Source organism: Xiphias gladius, chromosome 6 (assembly GCF_016859285.1).
Source record: "Xiphias gladius isolate SHS-SW01 ecotype Sanya breed wild chromosome 6, ASM1685928v1, whole genome shotgun sequence".
NCBI lineage: Eukaryota > Metazoa > Chordata > Actinopteri > Istiophoriformes > Xiphiidae > Xiphias > Xiphias gladius.
In genome coordinates, this window is record NC_053405.1 from 895,437 (window position 1) to 914,303 (window position 18,867).

At 46.2% G+C, this 18,867-nt stretch overlaps 1 protein-coding gene and 2 long non-coding RNA genes across 6 annotated transcripts; 2 read left to right on the top strand and 1 right to left on the bottom strand.

Annotated features, from left to right (window-relative positions):
• The first annotated feature begins 490 nt into the window (after positions 1-490).
• On the top strand, positions 491-7,216 carry LOC120790407. 3 transcript variants are annotated; one of them, XR_005707543.1, is made up of 3 exons: positions 491-598; positions 5,242-5,476; positions 6,492-7,216. It is a non-coding gene; the product is annotated as an uncharacterized LOC120790407 (long non-coding RNA). The 3 variants fall into 3 exon arrangements; XR_005707542.1 differs by having other exon boundaries at positions 5,242-5,472; XR_005707541.1 differs by lacking the exon at positions 6,492-7,216 and having other exon boundaries at positions 5,242-5,743.
• On the bottom strand, positions 4,805-17,280 carry diras1a (DIRAS family, GTP-binding RAS-like 1a). 2 transcript variants are annotated; one of them, XM_040127865.1, is made up of 4 exons: positions 17,212-17,280; positions 6,469-6,653; positions 6,075-6,245; positions 4,805-5,433 (listed from the first exon to the last, which is right to left on the bottom strand). In XM_040127865.1, exons 2-4 carry the CDS (start codon positions 6,604-6,606, stop codon positions 5,143-5,145), a joined length of 600 nt encoding a protein of 199 aa, XP_039983799.1. In that variant the 5' UTR covers positions 6,607-6,653; positions 17,212-17,280; the 3' UTR covers positions 4,805-5,142. The 2 variants fall into 2 exon arrangements, with proteins under 2 accessions (XP_039983799.1, XP_039983800.1); XM_040127866.1 differs by lacking the exon at positions 17,212-17,280 and adding an exon at positions 16,919-17,007.
• A 586-nt stretch (positions 17,281-17,866) lies between these two features.
• LOC120791267 lies at positions 17,867-18,867 on the top strand. The gene is made up of 3 exons (XR_005707619.1): positions 17,867-18,041; positions 18,621-18,680; positions 18,764-18,867. It is a non-coding gene; the product is annotated as an uncharacterized LOC120791267 (long non-coding RNA).

Sequence of the window (18,867 nt, forward strand, 5' to 3'; positions counted from 1 at the left end):
GGTTAAATCTCCCTCTCTGCACACCTGTCCCTCTGGACCTCCTTCAGACACACCTGTCCCTCTGGACCTCCTTCAGACACACCTGTCCCTCTGGACCTCCTTCAGACACACCTGTCCCTCCCTCACTCCTTCAGAAACACCTGTCCCTCTGGACCTCCTTCAGACACACCTGTCCCTCCCTCACTCCTTCAGACACACCTGTCCCTCTGGACCTCCTTCAGAAACACCTGTCCCTCGTGACCTCCTTCAGACACACCTGTCCCTCCCTCACTCCTTCAGACACACCTGTCCCTCGTGACCTCCTTCAGACACACCTGTCCCTCATGACCTCCTTCAGACACACCTGTCCCTCCCTCACTCCTTCAGAAACACCTGTCCCTCTGGACCTCCTTCAGAAACACCTGTCCCTCCCTCACTCCTTCAGACACACCTGTCCCTGATTTCCCCCTTAAACCTCACAGTATGTAAACCAGCTCCACTTTTTGCCGTTGTGTTCCACTAGTAACCGCTTGCTGTTCCTGTCCTGTAAACCTGCCCGTTACCTGTATTTCTGACCTGCTACCGGTCTGGGACCGGCTCGGCACAGCGACCTTTATCGGTACGTCCGGCGGTGGTTTAGCCCACAGTCTTGTGGTCAGTTGAAGAGGCAAGTGTGAAATTTGTCTGCCGGCAAAGTTCGGTCCACTAAAAATAGAAAATAGTTTCAAACAAGTTGATGATAAATATTTGAACATTACTCGGGTAAATGGAGAATTTCTTTTGAAGGAAATTCAAAATCTGGAAATGAACAAGTGATTATAAAATCAACACAACTGGATAAATATTACATAGTTCTGCACAGGAAACTGTGCTACGAAGTTATTAGGAAACATGTAGGTTTAGGTACAAATTTAGAAAGATGGTTACTGTGGTTAAAAGAAACCAGCGATGACTTTTAGTGGGAAAGAAGAAACTATCAGTGACTATTGTGTTTTTTTTTTTTTTTTGTTTTTTTACTTTTTTTTAGGGTTTACATGGCCACTAAAGGAACTGTTCTGGTTTTCTTTCTCTAAATGAGAAATCTCCTAGCCCCATTTCGCCCCCTTTCTGTGCCAACACAGTATTATTGATGGCTTTTGGTTTTAAATTCACATGACTGATGAATATTTTTTATTACAAACAAGGTTTTATTATAAACAGCTGCAAACTAAAAAAACGAAAAAAAAAAAAAAGTTTTTTTTCTTTTTTTTGTATTATGTTAAAAATAAGAAGCCGTAACTGGGGAGGTGTGGGGGGGGGACGAGACTCAAAAAAACAAAAAAACTTTTTTACAGTCAAATTAAACGCATGGAGGATTTTTTTAAAAAGTGCATAAAACGTGACCAGTAGGGAGACGCTGCTAAATAACGGATCTCTGCCTTTAGTCTGTTTGTGCCTCGTAAAGTTTTAAGCTCACTTATGTTCAGATAAAATACAAAAACTGTCAAGTAAAGTGGTAGGAAAGGCGTCTAAAATATACGACGGCTGCTCAATGTACACCGCTCTTTCCAGTTGGTCAAAGGAGCAGTCCAACATTTAGTGAAATCACACTTTTGTTGGAGCCTTCTTCTGCAGAGTCCCACGTTTCAGAGAGATACCAGTACAGAAATAGATCCTGGACATCTTCAGCCTAGCTTAGCACAAGACAAGGCAAATTCTGGCGTATTTCAACCCGGTCTACTTCCCATAACTGTGGCTGTTGCGTCTCGGTGCGTAGGGCAAACTCTGCGCTCTCCTCCTCCGTTGTAGAGACTCGAGGAAACGAGGACAGAGCGACATATCAGGACGAGCTGCGTGAGCCTCCTCCAGCTTTCAAATCCCACCTGTCTGAGTCAGACCCGAGGCAAACGGGGAAAGCAACCACCTGGAACGGTCATTATGGCTAACTGCGTAGGGATCTACTACATCGGGGTATTAGAAGTCTGGTTGAGCTTCGGGGAAACTCAGCAGTGGCACTGCAACACACAGCAATTTTTGACCACTAGTAGGAGCTGTTTTTCTATGGAGCCGTTTTTCTTTTTATTTTATTTGAGGGGGGCCTCTGGTCCCGTACACGCACACGTGGATACGCGTGCATGCGGGCGATGAGATAAAAATTCCTGCCAGTGGTTTTACTTTATTCCCCTGATCCACAGGTGGCGTTTAACGCACCAGGAAACGAAACAAATGCCGTGAAGAAGAAGACTGCTAGTGAGTAAACATGGATTCAGACAATGCAGGTTTCAAACCTTTAAGAAACTTCTGATATTTTACGAGGCTGGAAATACACTCAGCACATTTGTTAGCCACCGAGGATTCGCACAGTGTGTTTTGGAGAAACTGGATGTAAACAGAAACCTTTGTTTGTCAGAAGTAAACTGCACAGGGGGATTTAAACCAAGACCAAGAAGGCGTCTTTAAAAGCGCTGAGATCACGTGGTATGACTGAAAGCTCCGGAACAGCTACTAAATGAACCTATGGCGAGATTGTTTTCAACTGCTGTTTCCACGGTCAAGAATGAACTTTTTTAATGCTGTTTCATTGGGTTTGTTATATGGTGCGAGGGCTTTAAAGTGGTCAAAACCCCTTCTGTATTTACCAAGTACATGAAAGCCATTCAGAATGTTTTACCTTTTCAAAAGGGACTTTAGTTTTCAATTGCAGCTAAAATTCAAGGATGCTTTAAGGCCAATTCTTAATTCACAAAACCTATAAATGCACAAAACCCTCACAAAATTTCAGTCTACTACAGTACATCATGGTGTTGTCAGGTTTGGGATCTGTCCGAACTCTGTCAGCTGAACTCAACAAGCTAACAAGATCGTGTTAACGTGTAAATCAGACTCGGAGCTGTTGGAGGGGGATTTTTCTCATCTGGTGGAGCAAGGCTAACAGTTTCCCCTTGCTTCCAGTCTTTGTGCTAAGCTACTGTGTCGGCTAAACATGTCCTGCACCTGTTTCAGTGCTGGACACGCAGAGATGAGACTGATATCCATCCTGAGTCAGGAGCTGTTTCCCAACATGTTGGACTGTTCCTTTTTAAATCGTGTATACAGCTCCGACAGTTGCTTCCGCTGCTGGTCCATCAGCAGCTACGCGTTGATGCTAACAGAGGTTTCCGATGAAAACAGAGCGAAAGGCCAGGTTGTGCTCGTGGAAATCATCGAAGCCTTTTACAGTTTCCTGAGCGTCTGCTGTTTCCACTGCAGGCCGTCAGCTCATCGGACCACCTGCTGCTGTGAACACTCAGCTGTTAGTGTCTATGTGAAGACAGTTAGCCTGTAGCCTGTGTAGGCGTTCGTCTAATGACAGCAGGAATCAGAGCTGACTCAGAGCTGAAAACTTCGTCGTTTAAGGTCACAACCACCCAGAAGTCAAAACGGAACCGTTATTAGTCTTTTTAGATAAAGGAATACTTCACTGTTTATCCTTTTAGTGGTTGCATTTATGATCAATACAGAGTGAAAATTCATCAACACCGCCACAGGATGTGGTCACAGATATCAAAAAATTCAACCAATGCTCCCGTCTGCCACCAGGGGGCAGCCACCAAATTGCATGTGGGGACTGCTGCTGCTAATATATGAGCGTGGTAGAAGCTAATGGGAGCTGAGTTTGCCTGAGAGACATAACAGTGTCAGATTACTCAAACTGTTTTCCTTCTCATGCTGCGGGCTTTGCTTCCTTCTGGCTTATGTTTGAGCAAAGCAGCACTGCACATTATCCAGTGCATGAACACCTTCACCCCAGACTTTTTAGAGATTAAAACAGGTACAGTGTAGGCAGGATAATACATTGCGACAATTGAAAACTTGAAGGTAGGTAGCTGATACATTCCTGAAAAATAGCAACATGAAAAGCTGGAAAGTGTGGGTGTGACATTCGCAGCTGTACAGACTGTTGTAAGTCGACATAACAGTAAGATAATATCACTACTGTCTCCCCTCACACAGAAAACAGCTTGTAATTTGCCAGATTGATATGAGGATGTTAAATGTTCGAGCGCTGCTTTCCAGCCATAACAGTTAGTTTGTTCTCCATGTTACATGATGTACTTTGTTGTTCGGACAGTTGCAAGACAAAAACATTAACGCTTGCTCAAACACTTCAGACTTTAACATGCTAAAATATTAGCCATGCGGACGTTGGTTGCACTGTGTAGCCATTTATTTCATTATGTTGGGGTATGGTGGTTGCATCTACAGTTCAGCTACCAGAGTTGAACCCAACGGGTTCCAACAAAGCATCAGGTTGTCTCGTCGGTTTCAGGTTAGTTTGTTACTGAAATTGACAGAAGCCCAAACAAAATACAACAGAACCTAACCGGGTGGAAGTGAGAGCGAGAGCGAGAGCGAGACTGGCCGACTGCCACTGGCTTGTATAGTGCAGCCGTTCCAGGACCAGGTGAGCTGAATCTCCCTGACAACCAAACTCCGCCTTCGTGTCGTGTCCTAAAAGTAAATTCACAATGCAGAAACAGAGTGTAGCGTAGTGCGTAGTATTAGCCTGCCAAGCTAACAGTCAGTGAATGATGAAATAAAGCAAAGATACAGCTTTCAGGTTGGGTTTGGGTCTCAAATTTGACGGTACCAGTCAGGTTCAGTCGGGTCTTAAAGACACACGTACTGCAGGTTTGGGCCTTGGTTTTTTGTCCAGTGCAGAACATGACCTTAAGCAGAAACATGTACTTTCTTGGTAAATATGTCGCTTGTCTAAATAAGGGTTGCATTCAGGATTAGCCCAACATTCACAATAAAGTCAGTGGAGTATTCCTTTATTACAGTATTGTTAGTATGACTGATTGTTAACGGTGGCAGCAGCTGAACATGTAAAAGAGTATTTTGGGGCCACAAACACAATCCAGTTCAGGGCCACGAGCACCCAGAGGCCCCGGTATGAATATTCAAGTTTCCATTATCAGTCAAATCTCATCATTTTGTTCCTCTAGGCTTCAGTGTTCAGACAGACAGAGGAGGAGGGCCAAATAAAGAAGAAGACCTATCCTCAGTGATTGAGAATCGGGGTAAGATGGGAGGGGGAGTCTCTATGGGAGTCATCAGCAGACTCCCCCTCCCTCCTCCTGCCTCCCCCTCCGCTGTTTCCACATCTCTACAGCAAGTCTTCTGCTGCCGCCGCCATTTTGTCTACATGACGCTGCACTTCCCCTTCAGCTTGTCGGCTCGCTTCTGTTTTCCCGATCGTTTACCGTCGATGCTCAGGCTCATGTCCCTCTTCTTCTCCAGGGCCAGCAGCTCCTGGAACAGTTCCTTCACATTGGAGTTCATCTTGGCCGACGTCTCCATGAAGGCACACTTCCAGGCAGTGGCCTGAGCCTCGCCCTCCTTCATCTCCACCTCGCGCTGGGCCATCTCATCGCTCTTGTTGCCCACAAGCATGATAGGAATGGACTCCACGCTGCCCTTGATGGCCAGAACCTGGAGAGACACAGGATCAAGTCAGTTAGGACTGTATGTGTAAGTACGAGTTGTCTCTCGGTATTTTATCATTGGTTTTATTCCTCATAATGAACATTTTCTAAGATCTGGTTGATGACACGTGGAGTTCCCCAAGGCTTCCTTCTCGGGTCTCTTCTGCTCAGCATCTACATTCTACCACAAACTCAGATTATGGAAAACAACAAAATATCTTAACATAATTATGCAGACGACTCACAGCTTTACAGAACAATATCACCTGGCGCCATACCAGCACTGGTTAAGTGCATTGAATAAATTTGTGACTCAATGTGCCAAAATTTTGTTCAGGTAAACAAAGATAAAACAGATATTATTGTTTCTGGAGCACAAGATTAAAAGTCAGTAGTCAGACTGAGAAAAACGTCCGTCCATGTCCATGCGTTTATCTTCAGTAGGTTCGATATCTGTGCCAGATTCAGAATGCTCCAGCTAAAGTCCCGGTAAAAAGCAATTTCATAATTTGATTTTACTGACACACCACTTTCAAACTAACCGTTATAACATTAAGCTTCAGGGCAAAAGAGCGCAGGTGCTGCAGTGCATCTACAGCATTATTACACTGTCATCTGCTACTCATCTCCTTAACTGAAGACAGTGACCTGTTGGTAGATGGGTTTGAGCTCCTCCAGCGACTGGCGACTGGTGATGGAGTAGACCAGGATGAAGGCGTGGCCTTTGGAGATAGACAGGCGCTGCATGGCGGGAAACTGGTGACTTCCTGTTGTGTCGGTGATCTGCAGCGTGCAGACGCTCTTATCACAGCTGATCACCTGCAGAGACGCCGCAGAGGAAACAGGTGTACTGATCAATAATTCAACGAGGCAGGTATTAACCAGTTCAAGAGTTTTAATGGCACCACGATTCACGGCAGCCGCTTGAACTGCGGTGTCATTAAAACTCCTGTAAATTCCGACTTTCAGATCAGGGTCGAAGGTCACTAAGAGCAAAAAGTATTTAACAAAAATAGTTTGAACAGCGGAGTTCATGTCCTACCTGTCTGTATGTGTCCTCTACAGTGGGGATGTAGGTGTCTCTGAAGGTGCCTTTAACAAATCGTAGGACCAGCGAGCTCTTCCCCACCCCACCGGCTCCGAACACCACCACCCGGTAGTCGTTACTCTGCTCGGGCATTCTGGGAGTTGGAGTCCACCGGCTGCTCTGGATAAATCACTTGTATGCTGACGAACAGACGAGAGGAGAAAATTTGCATGTTTAGGTTCTTTTTAGTTCACATCCTTGATACATAATTCAGATTCTTTTTTTCATTGATTTGACTGATTTTAGAAATATAGAGATCATTGGACAATGCAAACCCATTAAACCGTAAAAATGGTTTGACTATAGCTAGAAAAAAGTTTATTTTCAAACTGTATTTGTTTTACATTTTCTCTATTAATTGAGTTTATTTGTATTTACAGTGAATTTTTATCTCCATAACACTATGAAACTGAATCATTTCATTTTTTTACCATTAATGATGATGTAATTGAGTTATTTGTAACAAGATTTTAAGGGATAGTTAATGGATAAATGGAATTAAGATCAAACTTCAATGATATTAATGAATTATCCCCACATTTACAATTAAACCCTGAATTTGCTTTTAATGGAAAACTCAGTAGGGATTCCTGTGCAGGTCTACATCTTAATGTTTTTCTTCTTTTTCCCTTTAAAAACTCGGTCATTAATGCAGAAACCTATTAAAATACCTTTTTACTGTATATTACAATCCATTACTTTATTTATTAATTTAGCCCAAGTTTGAGGTAAACCTATTAAATGCCTTCAATCTTTTCAAATATCATTAATTTCAATTTAAATACTGAAATATTTCCCTTTCGCAAATTAATAATCACAACTTTAATAAAGCATTAAATTCAAAATGTCTAATATTTCAAATGAATGTTGTAGGGCAAGTAATAGTCTAAAGGCAGTGTCAAAGCCCTTACATGTTCCCCACATTTTGAGAATGAATCTCTGTGAAGTCATACTAAATCCTTTTGAACGTTATTAAATTAAATGTTATTGTTTGCTTTTTTTAAAGTAAAAAACAGTCAGACCGTCTGAGGACTGTAATATTTATCCACGGCAAATTCTATCATCATCATCAGGGACAAATTAACAAACTAAGATGATAAAATAGTAAAAACATGCTGACATATTGAAAGCTGGAGTGAGAGGGAATGGAAATGTTGGAAATGTTGAGGCAGAGCGAGGAAGGAACAGACAAACACTGTGAATGTAATTAGTTTGAGTGCCATCGCCAGTAACTGGTAAATGAAAACCACTCTGGCACTTTTACTCTGGGAGAGGCAGCAGAGTCCTTCAGCTGGACGACCAACCTGCTTCAAGTGCAGATTATTTCCATCACAATGAGCATGAAATTACTTAGTGCTTCATTACGGTGGCTGTGGTTCAGTCCACCTGCTGGAAGGATCATTAGACCCATCCAACCGTTGACAGTCCAGATGCCAATAGTTCGGTTAAAATAAGTTAAGTTAAAATAGTTTAGTTTAGACTATTTAACAATTTATTTAAGGCGCTGTTTGATTTAGGTCTTCAAACAGTTAATTTTGTTGACTATTTGGTTCAGATTAGTTCAATGTAGCAGCCAAAACAGTTTCGTTGAGGTTGGCTGACTGCGCTTGTTAGCGACCTTTTGATTCGGGTTAGTTAATGGTTCAGTGTCAATTAAAAAAGTTTTGGTCAAGTTAACTAATCGCAGCTGAAACACTTGTTCTGGTTAGGTAAGAGTTAATTTCAGCAACTGTTTCAGGTTATCTGACTGTTCAAAGTAGGAACTGTTTGGCCCAAGTTAGATGGTTCAGTTTAGCAGCTAAAACACTGCGGTTTAGTTTATCTAACAGGTTAATGTTGGTAAACACTGTCATTTCAAAGATGAAACAGTTTGGCTAATAGTTAATCTTTAGTTCATTTTCTGCAACTGTTTGGTTGAATATAGATGGTTCAGTTTAACTGCTATAAGTTAACTTTTGCTGCTTTTTGGACTTCATCAGCAAACGGTACAATTTAACAAATAAGACAGTTTGGTTCAGTTTGGCAACCTCAAAAAGTCTGATTAAGGGTAGTTAACTGTTCAGATTAGCTAATGGTTTAGGGTAAAAGCTAAAATAGTCTGGTTAAGTTTGGCAAACAGTTCATTTCAGCAACTGTTTTAGGTTAGCTAACAGCTCAAAGTCGCAGTTGTTTGGTTGAAAAAATTTGGTTCAGTTTAGCAGCTAAAACACTTTGGTTAAGATTAGCTATTGGTTCATTTGGCAACAAAAACAGTTTCGTTAAGGTTCACTAACAGTTATTTTTGCTACCTTTTGGTTTATGTTAACAAATAGCACAATCTAATAGATAAAAACATTTGGTTCAGATTAACTGCCAAAATAATATGGTTTAGGGTAGCTAACTGTGCATTTTAGTCTTCTTTGTTCAAGTTATTGATTAGTAAACAGTTTGGTTAATGTTAGTTTACCTTTAGCAGTCAAAACAATCTGGTTAAGGCCAGTTCATTTTTAATTCTAGTGTCTTTTTGGCTCACATTAGCCACAAACAGCTTGGTAAAGGTAAGCTACCGGTTCAGTTTAGCAGTAACTGCTGCATTCGTGTCATATTGTTCAGACTGCAATCACAAGCAGCCGATCAGGGAAAACTATTTACATTCATCTCCTGAGTTGTAACGTTGATTCTGAGGCAGAGGTATCGGTAAATTCTTCAACGATCAATGAAAACTTGCCCTTCAGGGGTTGGGAATTGAACCTGGATTGAATCACTTGCCTGCTTTGCTGATGTAAGTCACGCAATATTTGTTCCTCTGTGCTGTGTCCAGACAATCAGAGATGTTTTCTCTGTAAACAGACAGATTGTGACTAATACGTTCTGCTGCGACGAGGCTGTTCGCGTTGCAGTTCTGTGACATTTAAACCTTCAGTGACTGAAAGACGTGGACCCTGCATCGCGTGAGTGCCTCGTCCTCTCTGAACTCCCTGAGTGTATTCACAGATAATGTGACGAGTGGGAATGAATTAAAAACATGGAGGGAAGGCCGTGGGGAGTTTCCCAGCATGCAGAGATGTATCCCCCCCACAGAATGACTAGCGAGCATTGATTAGAGCCCTGCATCTCATTAAAGTGGAGAGCTGATGAAAACCAGAGAGGCTTCTTAGGAGAGAAGGAAGCACTGCTGCGGAGTTTCAGAAAAGAAAACCTGTTTTTCCGCTCTGACAGTGAGATTCACTGTTTGACAATATTTTAGCCAGAAGTACTGGAAACATCATAAAAGGCACCGCTCACACAGAGATGTTTCGGAAATTATATCATGTATTCAGCTAATTTATTAAGACTTTCTGCTTCTTATTCAGAGCAAATATGTAAATTAAAACAGGCGAAGATCAGAGAACACAAATAAAATATAAAGCAAACAAAAATAAAAATCTGTCTGCAACTGAACCCTGTTTGAAATCAAGTTCTGGTTCTCTCTGTCGTTGAAATCAAAGCTACCAATTGCGAATTCATGGTAGATACCACACTGGAGTCCTGATAAACATATTTGTCAAAATAGTCAGTAGAATTAAAGACTGTCTTTTTCTAATATAAAGAGGAGAATCCAGTATTTCCCTGAAATAAATCTCCCGATGTTCTCCCAGCTGACAGCATCCGGCAGCTCATAGATCCCGACTGTAATAACATCTGTAGAACAGGAGATAACATCAGACCATCCGGTGCTCATGAGCCGAGCTGAGAGTCTGCACCTTCATGGTCACAAACTAAACTCACAGCAACAGAGTCTGGTTCTGTAGAACCCTGTCAGAGATGTTCTCTGAAGTATCAGGCTCTAGATTGTCTTGTCGTTCTTTGGATGCCCGCGAGGGGTGCGAGCTGTGGACCACCGTGGACCAGCCGACTCAGACGGCACCTTCACGCAATGCAAACCGATGGATTGTTTTCCCCTCTGGTGTGGGCGGGACTTAACTGTGCTCCGTCTCTACGACTGGACGCCTTTGAACCAGAACTGAAGAAGCCCTTCACATTAGAGGTACGCTGAGAGTTCTCCACCGCTCTGGAGAGAGAGGACACCATATGGGCCTGAATCTAACTATTTTTTCTGGAAATTTGGTTTGAAATAGTGGGGATCGACTTGTAATCAAGGACGAGACAATTTAATGTTCATTGCCTCAGATCCTCTGTTTGAATGGAGAGAGGAACCGAGTAACTACGGTCTTCTACAGAGATGTGTTGCATCATGGGTTGTTTGTGGGCTACCAAGTGTTTTCAGTTCCTACATGTATAATCAGCCTTTCAGAGGTAATCAAGCACTGAAAGTGTTTGGTTAGTCCAGTTTAACCTGCAGGAGCTTCTGGAGGCTGCTGTAACATGATCTGCTGCCACGGAGGAAATAGATTCATGACGAGTGAAAACAAGTTCCCAGCGTCTTCCGACGTCTTAACTGCAGAAATGAACCAGGGAGAAAATCTGTCAGACGGCCAAGAATTACGTCTGACACAGATGATGAGCTCAGAAAGACTGAAGTCTGGAAAATAATCCTGGGACTGGAATCGACTCACTACAGTGACTCGGTCAGCTGACTAGTGGTCACCGGGAAAGTGAGTCTGTCGTTTTGTTTAGAAGCCGAATGCCGTTCTGTTGTCAGATGGTTAGGGGACGATGAGAAAAGTGCAGTTCAGATCCATTCGCTATACGTCTTGTTTTACCAGTGTTGTTTTGCGTGGCGCAGAGTGCGATCACTCGGTGTGACGGATGACTGTGGGACACAGCGACCACTTCATCAGTGAGCAGATCTATTTGCTTCAGCAACAGCTGATTTTCTTGTGGGAGGACCCGACGACCACTGCCCCCCAGCCCCACGCCAGAAACCTGGGTAAAAGCCAGTTATCCGTTCTTCAGATGAGAAAAATATGGAACTACAGGTAAAACACATGGATCTCAGGTCTGACCGAAGATCAGCCGGTGGGGCTGTCAGACCGACGTCACCGCTCCTTATCCGAGCCACAAATTTAGACCGGTGACTAATCAGCAGCTCGTTAATCAATCTGTCCAGCAACACACACACACACACACACACACCTGCCTCCCGATAGCATCCACTGTGTTTCCTCTTGATGTAACCATGAGAGCACCTGAATATCCTCCGTGTGTGTGTGTGTGTGTGTGTGTCGCCTGGTTGCCCTGGCAACGGTGACAGATACAGACAGCGGAGATTTATACGCTCGGAAAGGAGTGCAAACATGTCGTCGTCAGCAGGGCCGTTGTCATGGTTACCTGCCAGCCCCCGTCCTCTGACGTCACTTCCTGTGCGGAGGCAGGCAGCAGGGAAAACACCACCGACTGAAAAGCAGCATCAGACAGACAGAAATAAATCTGCTCTCATCACAGAACCCCAGAAGAGAAAAATCGCCTGATGTGCAGCCAGAGTGAGTTCAATCTGAGTCTAAATACAATACAACATCATCATTATCTCCACAGTTAGTATTTCTGTCATGAGTACACGGGCCCGCCTCGTACGACGTGACGAAAGGCCAGCTTTGAAAGACGAGGCTGAAAAGCGGACCCCAGAACGTTCAGACGAGGCTGAAAAGCTGACCCCAGAACGTTCGGACGAGGCTGAAAAGCTGACCCCAGAACGTTCGGACGAGGCTGAAAAGCTGACCCCAGAACGTTCGGGCGAGGCTGAAAAGCTGACCCCAGAACGTTCGGACGAGGCTGAAAAGCGGACCCCAGAACGTTCGGACGAGGCTGAAAAGCGGACCCCAGAACGTTCGGACGAGGCTGAAAAGCTGACCCCAGAACGTTCGGACGAGGCTGAAAAGCTGACCCCAGAACGTTCGGACGAGGCTGAAAAGCTGACCCCAGAACGTTCGGACGAGGCTGAAAAGCGGACCCCAGAACGTTCGGACGAGGCTGAAAAGCGGACCCCAGAACGTTCGGACGAGGCTGAAAAGCTGACCCCAGAACGTTCGGACGAGGCTGAAAAGCTGACCCCAGAACGTTCGGACGAGGCTGAAAAGCTGACCCCAGAACGTTCGGACGAGGCTGAAAAGCTGACCCCAGAACGTTCGGACGAGGCTGCGGCGTGCATCCGCCGCAGCTGCTCTTTGACGACCACCACGCACAACGCCCAACACTCGGATGAAACAAACACGGGAAGACAACTTCCCTCGCGGTTCTCTGTCCCAGTCCCGGTTCAACATGACACCAGTCCAACTGAGACCTGACAAATGCATGTCCTCAAAGAGGTCAGCGCACAGACGGCGTTCCCTGAATGTTTCGGTGCGATGTCGGCGCATGTAATACAGAAGTGTAGCCTGACGGTGGAGAAGGGTCCAACTGTGGACCTCACAGCCATCCCCCTTATTCTGGTTCGGCAGTGTTTGCACGTTATTCCGGGTCGGTTAGCCCTGGTGCCGCCTCGTGGTCGCAGCAGATATCCCGGGATAAATTGGCTTCTGTAGCTCGTAGGGGTGGGCGACGGTTCGAATTCGCCCCGCGTATGGCGGCTTGTCCCACGTGGGAGGCAGCAACTGACCGACTCGAGAACAAATTGTCCGGTGATTTTCTGAGCCGCCGGCGCGAGACTCGCTCTGGCGTTTGGCTTCTCTCGCTCACGTGGCTCCCTCCCCCCGACAGACGGAAAGAAAACAGCTCACACGCCTCCGTCGCTCGCACTCCTCTCCTTCTTCTTCCTCTGCTTCCGTGTGTTCGTTTATCCTGCAGCTTTAAAGGCTCAAGATAAGTGTGTGTAGAACCAGGGCATTAGATCAATAGGTCTATAAAAGAACCAACTCACACCCTCTTTCCTAATCCTGCCCGTATTATATAACCTACCAACTCCTGCTCTGCCTCGTGTACCATCTTCCTTGATGTCTCCGTCTCTGAATTATACTTACTACAGCGCATGACGATGCAGGGTTTCTGGCTGGATGCACTTTTTTCTTGCTTTGAGCTCTGTTTTGTGAAGGGTCTTTGTTGAGCTTGACCTCATAGAACTAGGCTACAGCGTGGGGGCCTACGTCAGGCCACTATTTATTTTCATTTAACAGCCGTCGCGAGCCTGTGTGTGCGCAGTGAATAAATCCTGTTTTTTGTTCCCTTTAACTCGGTTGTGATTTCTCCCTTTTTGCCTGCGGGTTTCCAACTCTTCCGATAGAAACCACTAATATGAAAAAGACTGTTTTAATGCAGACACGCTGTTTGTTGCAGGGACTAGAGTCGTCGTGCCGCTGTGACTGTCTGCATCAAGGGGTTAAATCCAGCACATATGAACTAGTGGCTTCCAAGTTTATTACCAAGCGAAAGCGGATCCAAACAAACAAAGCCGTACGCATAAATCTGACCGTATTGGGGCTAATGTTGGATTTTATTTTGGTGGTGCATGTGCAGCCATTCCGCCAACAGATACGGCCGCTGTCGGAAATCCACTGTCTCCAGCTCAGAACTACGAGCCGGAGTCGGATGATCAAAATTCCCTTTTTTAGCTCTGCTGTGTCTGTGTCGGAACCAGGTTTAGCTCTGGGTGAAGACACGCCTCCCTCTCCGCCGTTTGAATAAGGCGGCTCCATTGACACGGTGGGACGACAACCGTGGCAGCTCCCGCGGTAAGAGGCGGGAAAAAAGGCCCGGAAACGGAGCTGAACCTGGGTCTGGCTCCAGCAAACCACCGCCGCTGGCGGGTGACCTGGTGGCAGGTGGAAGTAATTAACAGAATATGTCGCCTCCACAACACACACACAGACACACACACACACACACACACACACACACACACACACACTGTGTTGTTTTCGGCTGGGAGGCTGCAGGTCCACAGGGTTTTCGTCCTTATCAGAGCTGGAGACAACACACTAGACTCTGTGTGTGTGTGTGTGTGTGTCACTGTAACAACAAGCTGCTGCAGTTTCACACCTTCACTTCAACCCCTCACATTATTCTCACTCTCAGCTTCTTCCCAACGTCTCCGTGTTTAATTCTGTCCGTCAGCGTTTCTCCTGCTCTCTGTTCCGCGTCATCTCATCTTTCAGGTCATGGACACTTGTAAAGATCACGTTGTTTTTTGTCCTTCCTTTAATCTGTTTTACCTCATGTTATTCTATTTATTCACTTATATTTTTTCTTTTTTCTTGGTTTTATTAAGTTGTTTTACTATTTACATGTGAGCTGCCTCGTTGTCAGCTGGTCAGTCACCTAACCTGCATGAAAGATGCTCCAGCACTGAAGTTAAAGTCATGAACGAATGTTGATGTAATGTAGTAGTGGAGCTGTTGCGTTTCAACTGTAGCGGCTGCAGCAGCAACCTGACAGTGACACTGGTAGTAATGATCATTATTATTATTACAGGTTTTCTCTTAAAACTGTATTTGCTCCCTCACATCTGCCCAAAACCTCACGCACTCCACCCCCAAAACATCCGACTCAAAAAGTTTCCGGTCACCGTCGCCACAACGAAATGTCCCTTCCTCGTTGCTCTTGCAGTTTGCGGAAGTCTGGTGGGGAGCGTGTCGACGCGGTTCGGTAGACTGCCTGTTAGGAGCCCGGTCTGCAGAGTGCCTGAGGGTGACCTGCGGATGAGACCCGGAGCCGCCCACATCCTCTCATCCTGCCCCAGCCACCGGTCTGCAGAGTGCCTGAGGGACCCAAGGAGTCCGAGTGACCTGCGGACCGTCGGGATGAGACCCGGAGCCGCCCACATCCTCTCATCCTGCCCAGCCACCGGTCTGCAGAGTGCCTGAGGGACCCAAGGAGTTCGAGTGACCTGCGGACCGTCGGGATGAGACCCGGAGCCGCCCACATCCTCTCATCCTGCCCAGCCACCGGTCTGCAGAGTGCCTGAGGGACCCAAGGAGTCCGAGTGACCTGCGGACCGTCGGGATGAGACCCGAGCCGCCCACATCCTCTCATCCTGCCCAGCCACTCTGCAGAGTGCCTGAGGGACCCAAGGAGTCCGAGTGACCTGCGGACCGTCGGGATGAGACCCGAGCCGCCCACATCCTCTCATCCTGCCCAGCCACCGGTCTGCAGAGTGCCTGAGGGACCCAAGGAGTCCAGTGACCTGCGGACCGTCGGGATGAGACCCGGAGCCGCCCACATCCTCTCATCCTGCCCAGCCACCGGTCTGCAGAGTGCCTGAGGGACCCAAGGAGTCCGAGTGACCTGCGGACCGTCGGGATGAGACCCGGAGCCGCCACATCCTCTCATCCTGCCCAGCCACCGGTCTGCAGAGTGCCTGAGGGACCCAAGGAGTCCGAGTGACCTGCGGACCGTCGGGATGAGACCCGGAGCCGCCCACATCCTCTCATCCTGCCCAGCCACCGGTCTGCAGAGTGCCTGAGGGACCCAAGGAGTCCGAGTGACCTGCGGACCGTCGGGATGAGACCCGGAGCCGCCCACATCCTCTCATCCTGCCCAGCCACCGGTCTGCAGAGTGCCTGAGGGATCCAAGGAGTCCGAGTGACCTGCGGACCGTCGGGATGAGACCCGGAGCCGCCCACATCCTCTCATCCTGCCCCAGCCACCGGAGCATTTTCTATTAGTCATTCATCCAGTGGTTCCAGTTCAGAATTGCATTCTGATTTGAACGTGAGCTGCAGATCTCGCTCCACAGTATTTTATTTTATGTTTTAACGTTTCTATGGATTTTTGATGCTTCGGGGAACAAACTCACACTTTCATTTTATTTTCCACTCTTTTATTCCCCGGTAGTTCCCGGTTCCCGTTAACATGTAGTCCGTTCTTTATATTTGTGCGAGCCCAAGACTATTTTCCACTTTGGTGAAAACTAGAGATCTAATCTCTGCTGTTCAGCTCCAGACGGTGAGATTCTACGGACCTCCCTGTCCCGTACGTCTTGAATCTCACAGTAAAGTAAATTACTACCACGACATTTCTATAATATTCCTATGGAAGGTAACTGTAGTTTACTATGACGTTTCTATGGTATCACCTGGTTGAGTAACTGCCCGACACATACGTCTATGGATGGATGATGGGGTCCCTGGTCTGGGACTTTTGTTGACTGAGTCGATCTTACATTACAGGTCCTATAACGTGACGTGCTGCTGTAGATCATTATAACAGTCGTATAATATCCGGATGCGGTATATTCTGATAATACTCTGACCAGATTACTATGCTGACTTGTTACTATGGGATGACTCTGATATTCCTTTACTAACATGACTACAACGTGCGTGCAGAGTGACCGTATGTGTTTCGCTCTGATACTGTCATCACCCAATAGGATGCGTAGCTGCAGATGAGCACAATGACACCACAGTCTTCGGACGGTCGTGGATTCACGCGCCGAGCTGTTCCACTCATCCTGTAATATTCCTCCGTAACTCTGCTGCGGAGCGTCGCGCTCTCTGGCCCCACAACACATAGCGCACACACGCACACACACTCACACACACTCTCCGCTGACCTGCTGTTTTGTTCTCCGTCTCGACCGGCCGCAGCTCCAGACTCATTATCTCCTCACATCATGTTAATCGGTCTGACTCCGCTCAACGGTAAGGACCGGGCGGCCGCGCGCGCACGGGCACGCGCGCCCAAAGAGCCTGGACGGTCGTGCACAACCTCGCACGCTCTCTCTCTCTCTCTCTCACGCACGCACGGCGATGAACATACAGCCCCGGCAGCTCGGTGAAATCAGACCGAGTGTGCAGCTCTGCAGCCGGGCCAGTCGGTGCGGGTGTGATGTCTGTGCGGACTCACCGTGTCTCCGCGGGTCCTCTCGGTCTGCGCTCGGGGTTTGTCTAATCCGGAGCGACTGTGAGCATCCGAAACCCTCCGCTCTCTGACTCACAGCATCATCATCATCATCATCATCATCATCATCATCAGACCTGCTGCTGATCAGCACACATCAGCCCTCCTCCTCCTCCTCCTCCTCCTCCCCCTCCATCACCATCACCTCCTCCGCTGGCTAAAACACGAAACGAGACTTCCGCTCGTTTTTGGTCGATTTTCAGAATAAAAGCCTCGTTTCTATGAACCCACAGAATTCAAACACTGACTACAACTTTCATTTCCAACATGAAATCCAAACCACGGAACCAGGTGCTCGTTCTTACAGAAAAATAAATTAAGTTGGGTGAAACAAGACGAAAAAAAAAAAAGATTTCAGTCATGAAGGAGAGCAGGTTTGGTTGTAATGGCTGTAAAATATTGTCGTGTCATGTAAGATCTGGACGTCGAGCGACTTTGATGGTAAAATAAAGCTCACGGTGGATAAAATAAATAAAAATCAGGCGTTTGCATTTTTATTTTGAAGGCTGTGCCAGCCGGAAGTGTTATTTCCAGCTCCCACCCCGTCATCTCAGCATCCTCCTCCTCCTCCTCCTCCTCCGGAGCAGAACTACATCCTCCCTCCACCTTTCACCTCCATCAGCATCACTCAGACACGTCAACAGAAACAACCGGACTCAACGTGACACCAGGATCCCGGAACCTCGCGTTGGAGACAGAGTCGAGGTTAAGAAAAGCCTCGGTCGTAACAGTCTCCGAACTCATCAGCTTCACCATCAACTCACCTGAGTTCACTTGTCAGTCAATCACCGAGGAATCACCAGTAACGTTAATCACATGACCAGAGACGTTTTATGGGCCTTTTGTTTTTCAGTTCAAATGTAACAAAGAAAACTGTTTTTTCTAATTTTCTCATTTTAAAGAAAAACGTTTCAGAGGCTCTTACAACAGGTTACATTAGTCGGTTGCTTTTAATTTTGCTTCATTTATGTTGCCCTTTGTAACTTTGTTGATGATGTTGTTGTTGTGGTTCTTGTTGTTGTTGTTGTTGTTGTGGTTGTTGTTATTGTTGTTATTGTTGTTGTTGTGGTTGTTGTTGTTGTTATTGTTGTTGTCGTGGTTGTCGCTTTTAATTTTGCTTCATTTATGTTGCACTTTGTAACAAATGCTACACGAATGAAATGTGTTGTTGATGTTGTTATTGTTATTGTTGTTGTTATTGTTTTTGTTGTTGTTGTTATTGTTATTGTTGTTGTTGTTGTTATTGTTGTTGTTGTTGTGGTTGTGGTTGTTGTGGTTGCGGTTGTTGTCGTCGTCGTATTAGTTCCTGACCCATTTTGATTGAGAACATTTTACATCTCATTACATCCCTTTAGGTCCCGTCGTGGAGCGATAAGAAGGAGCCAGGAACCAGAGGGGAGAACAGATAATTCAGTGTTAGGACGGATGACGAAGTGTCCAGACAGTTTGTCTCACGCAGTTTAAATTTTCACTCTGTACATTTCTGACTTCTTTTCAGCGTCGGTGTGGAGACACTTCCTTCTCCTCGTTCTGACACCGACATGCGAAGTTCCTGTCTCTTCATTTATGGTGAACAGACGTGTGGAAGGAGCCAGACGTGGA

Bases quoted from the DNA above. Each gene is read 5' to 3' on its own strand.
- diras1a (XM_040127865.1), bottom strand. From the start codon at position 6,606: ATGCCCGAGCAGAGTAACGACTACCGGGTGGTGGTGTTCGGAGCCGGT. The intron at 6,246-6,468 runs GTAGGACATGAA...GCGTCTCTGCAG, and splicing joins TAGAGGACACATACAGACAG to GTGATCAGCTGTGATAAGAG. The intron at 5,434-6,074 runs GTCACTGTCTTC...GTGTCTCTCCAG, and splicing joins TCAAACCCATCTACCAACAG to GTTCTGGCCATCAAGGGCAG.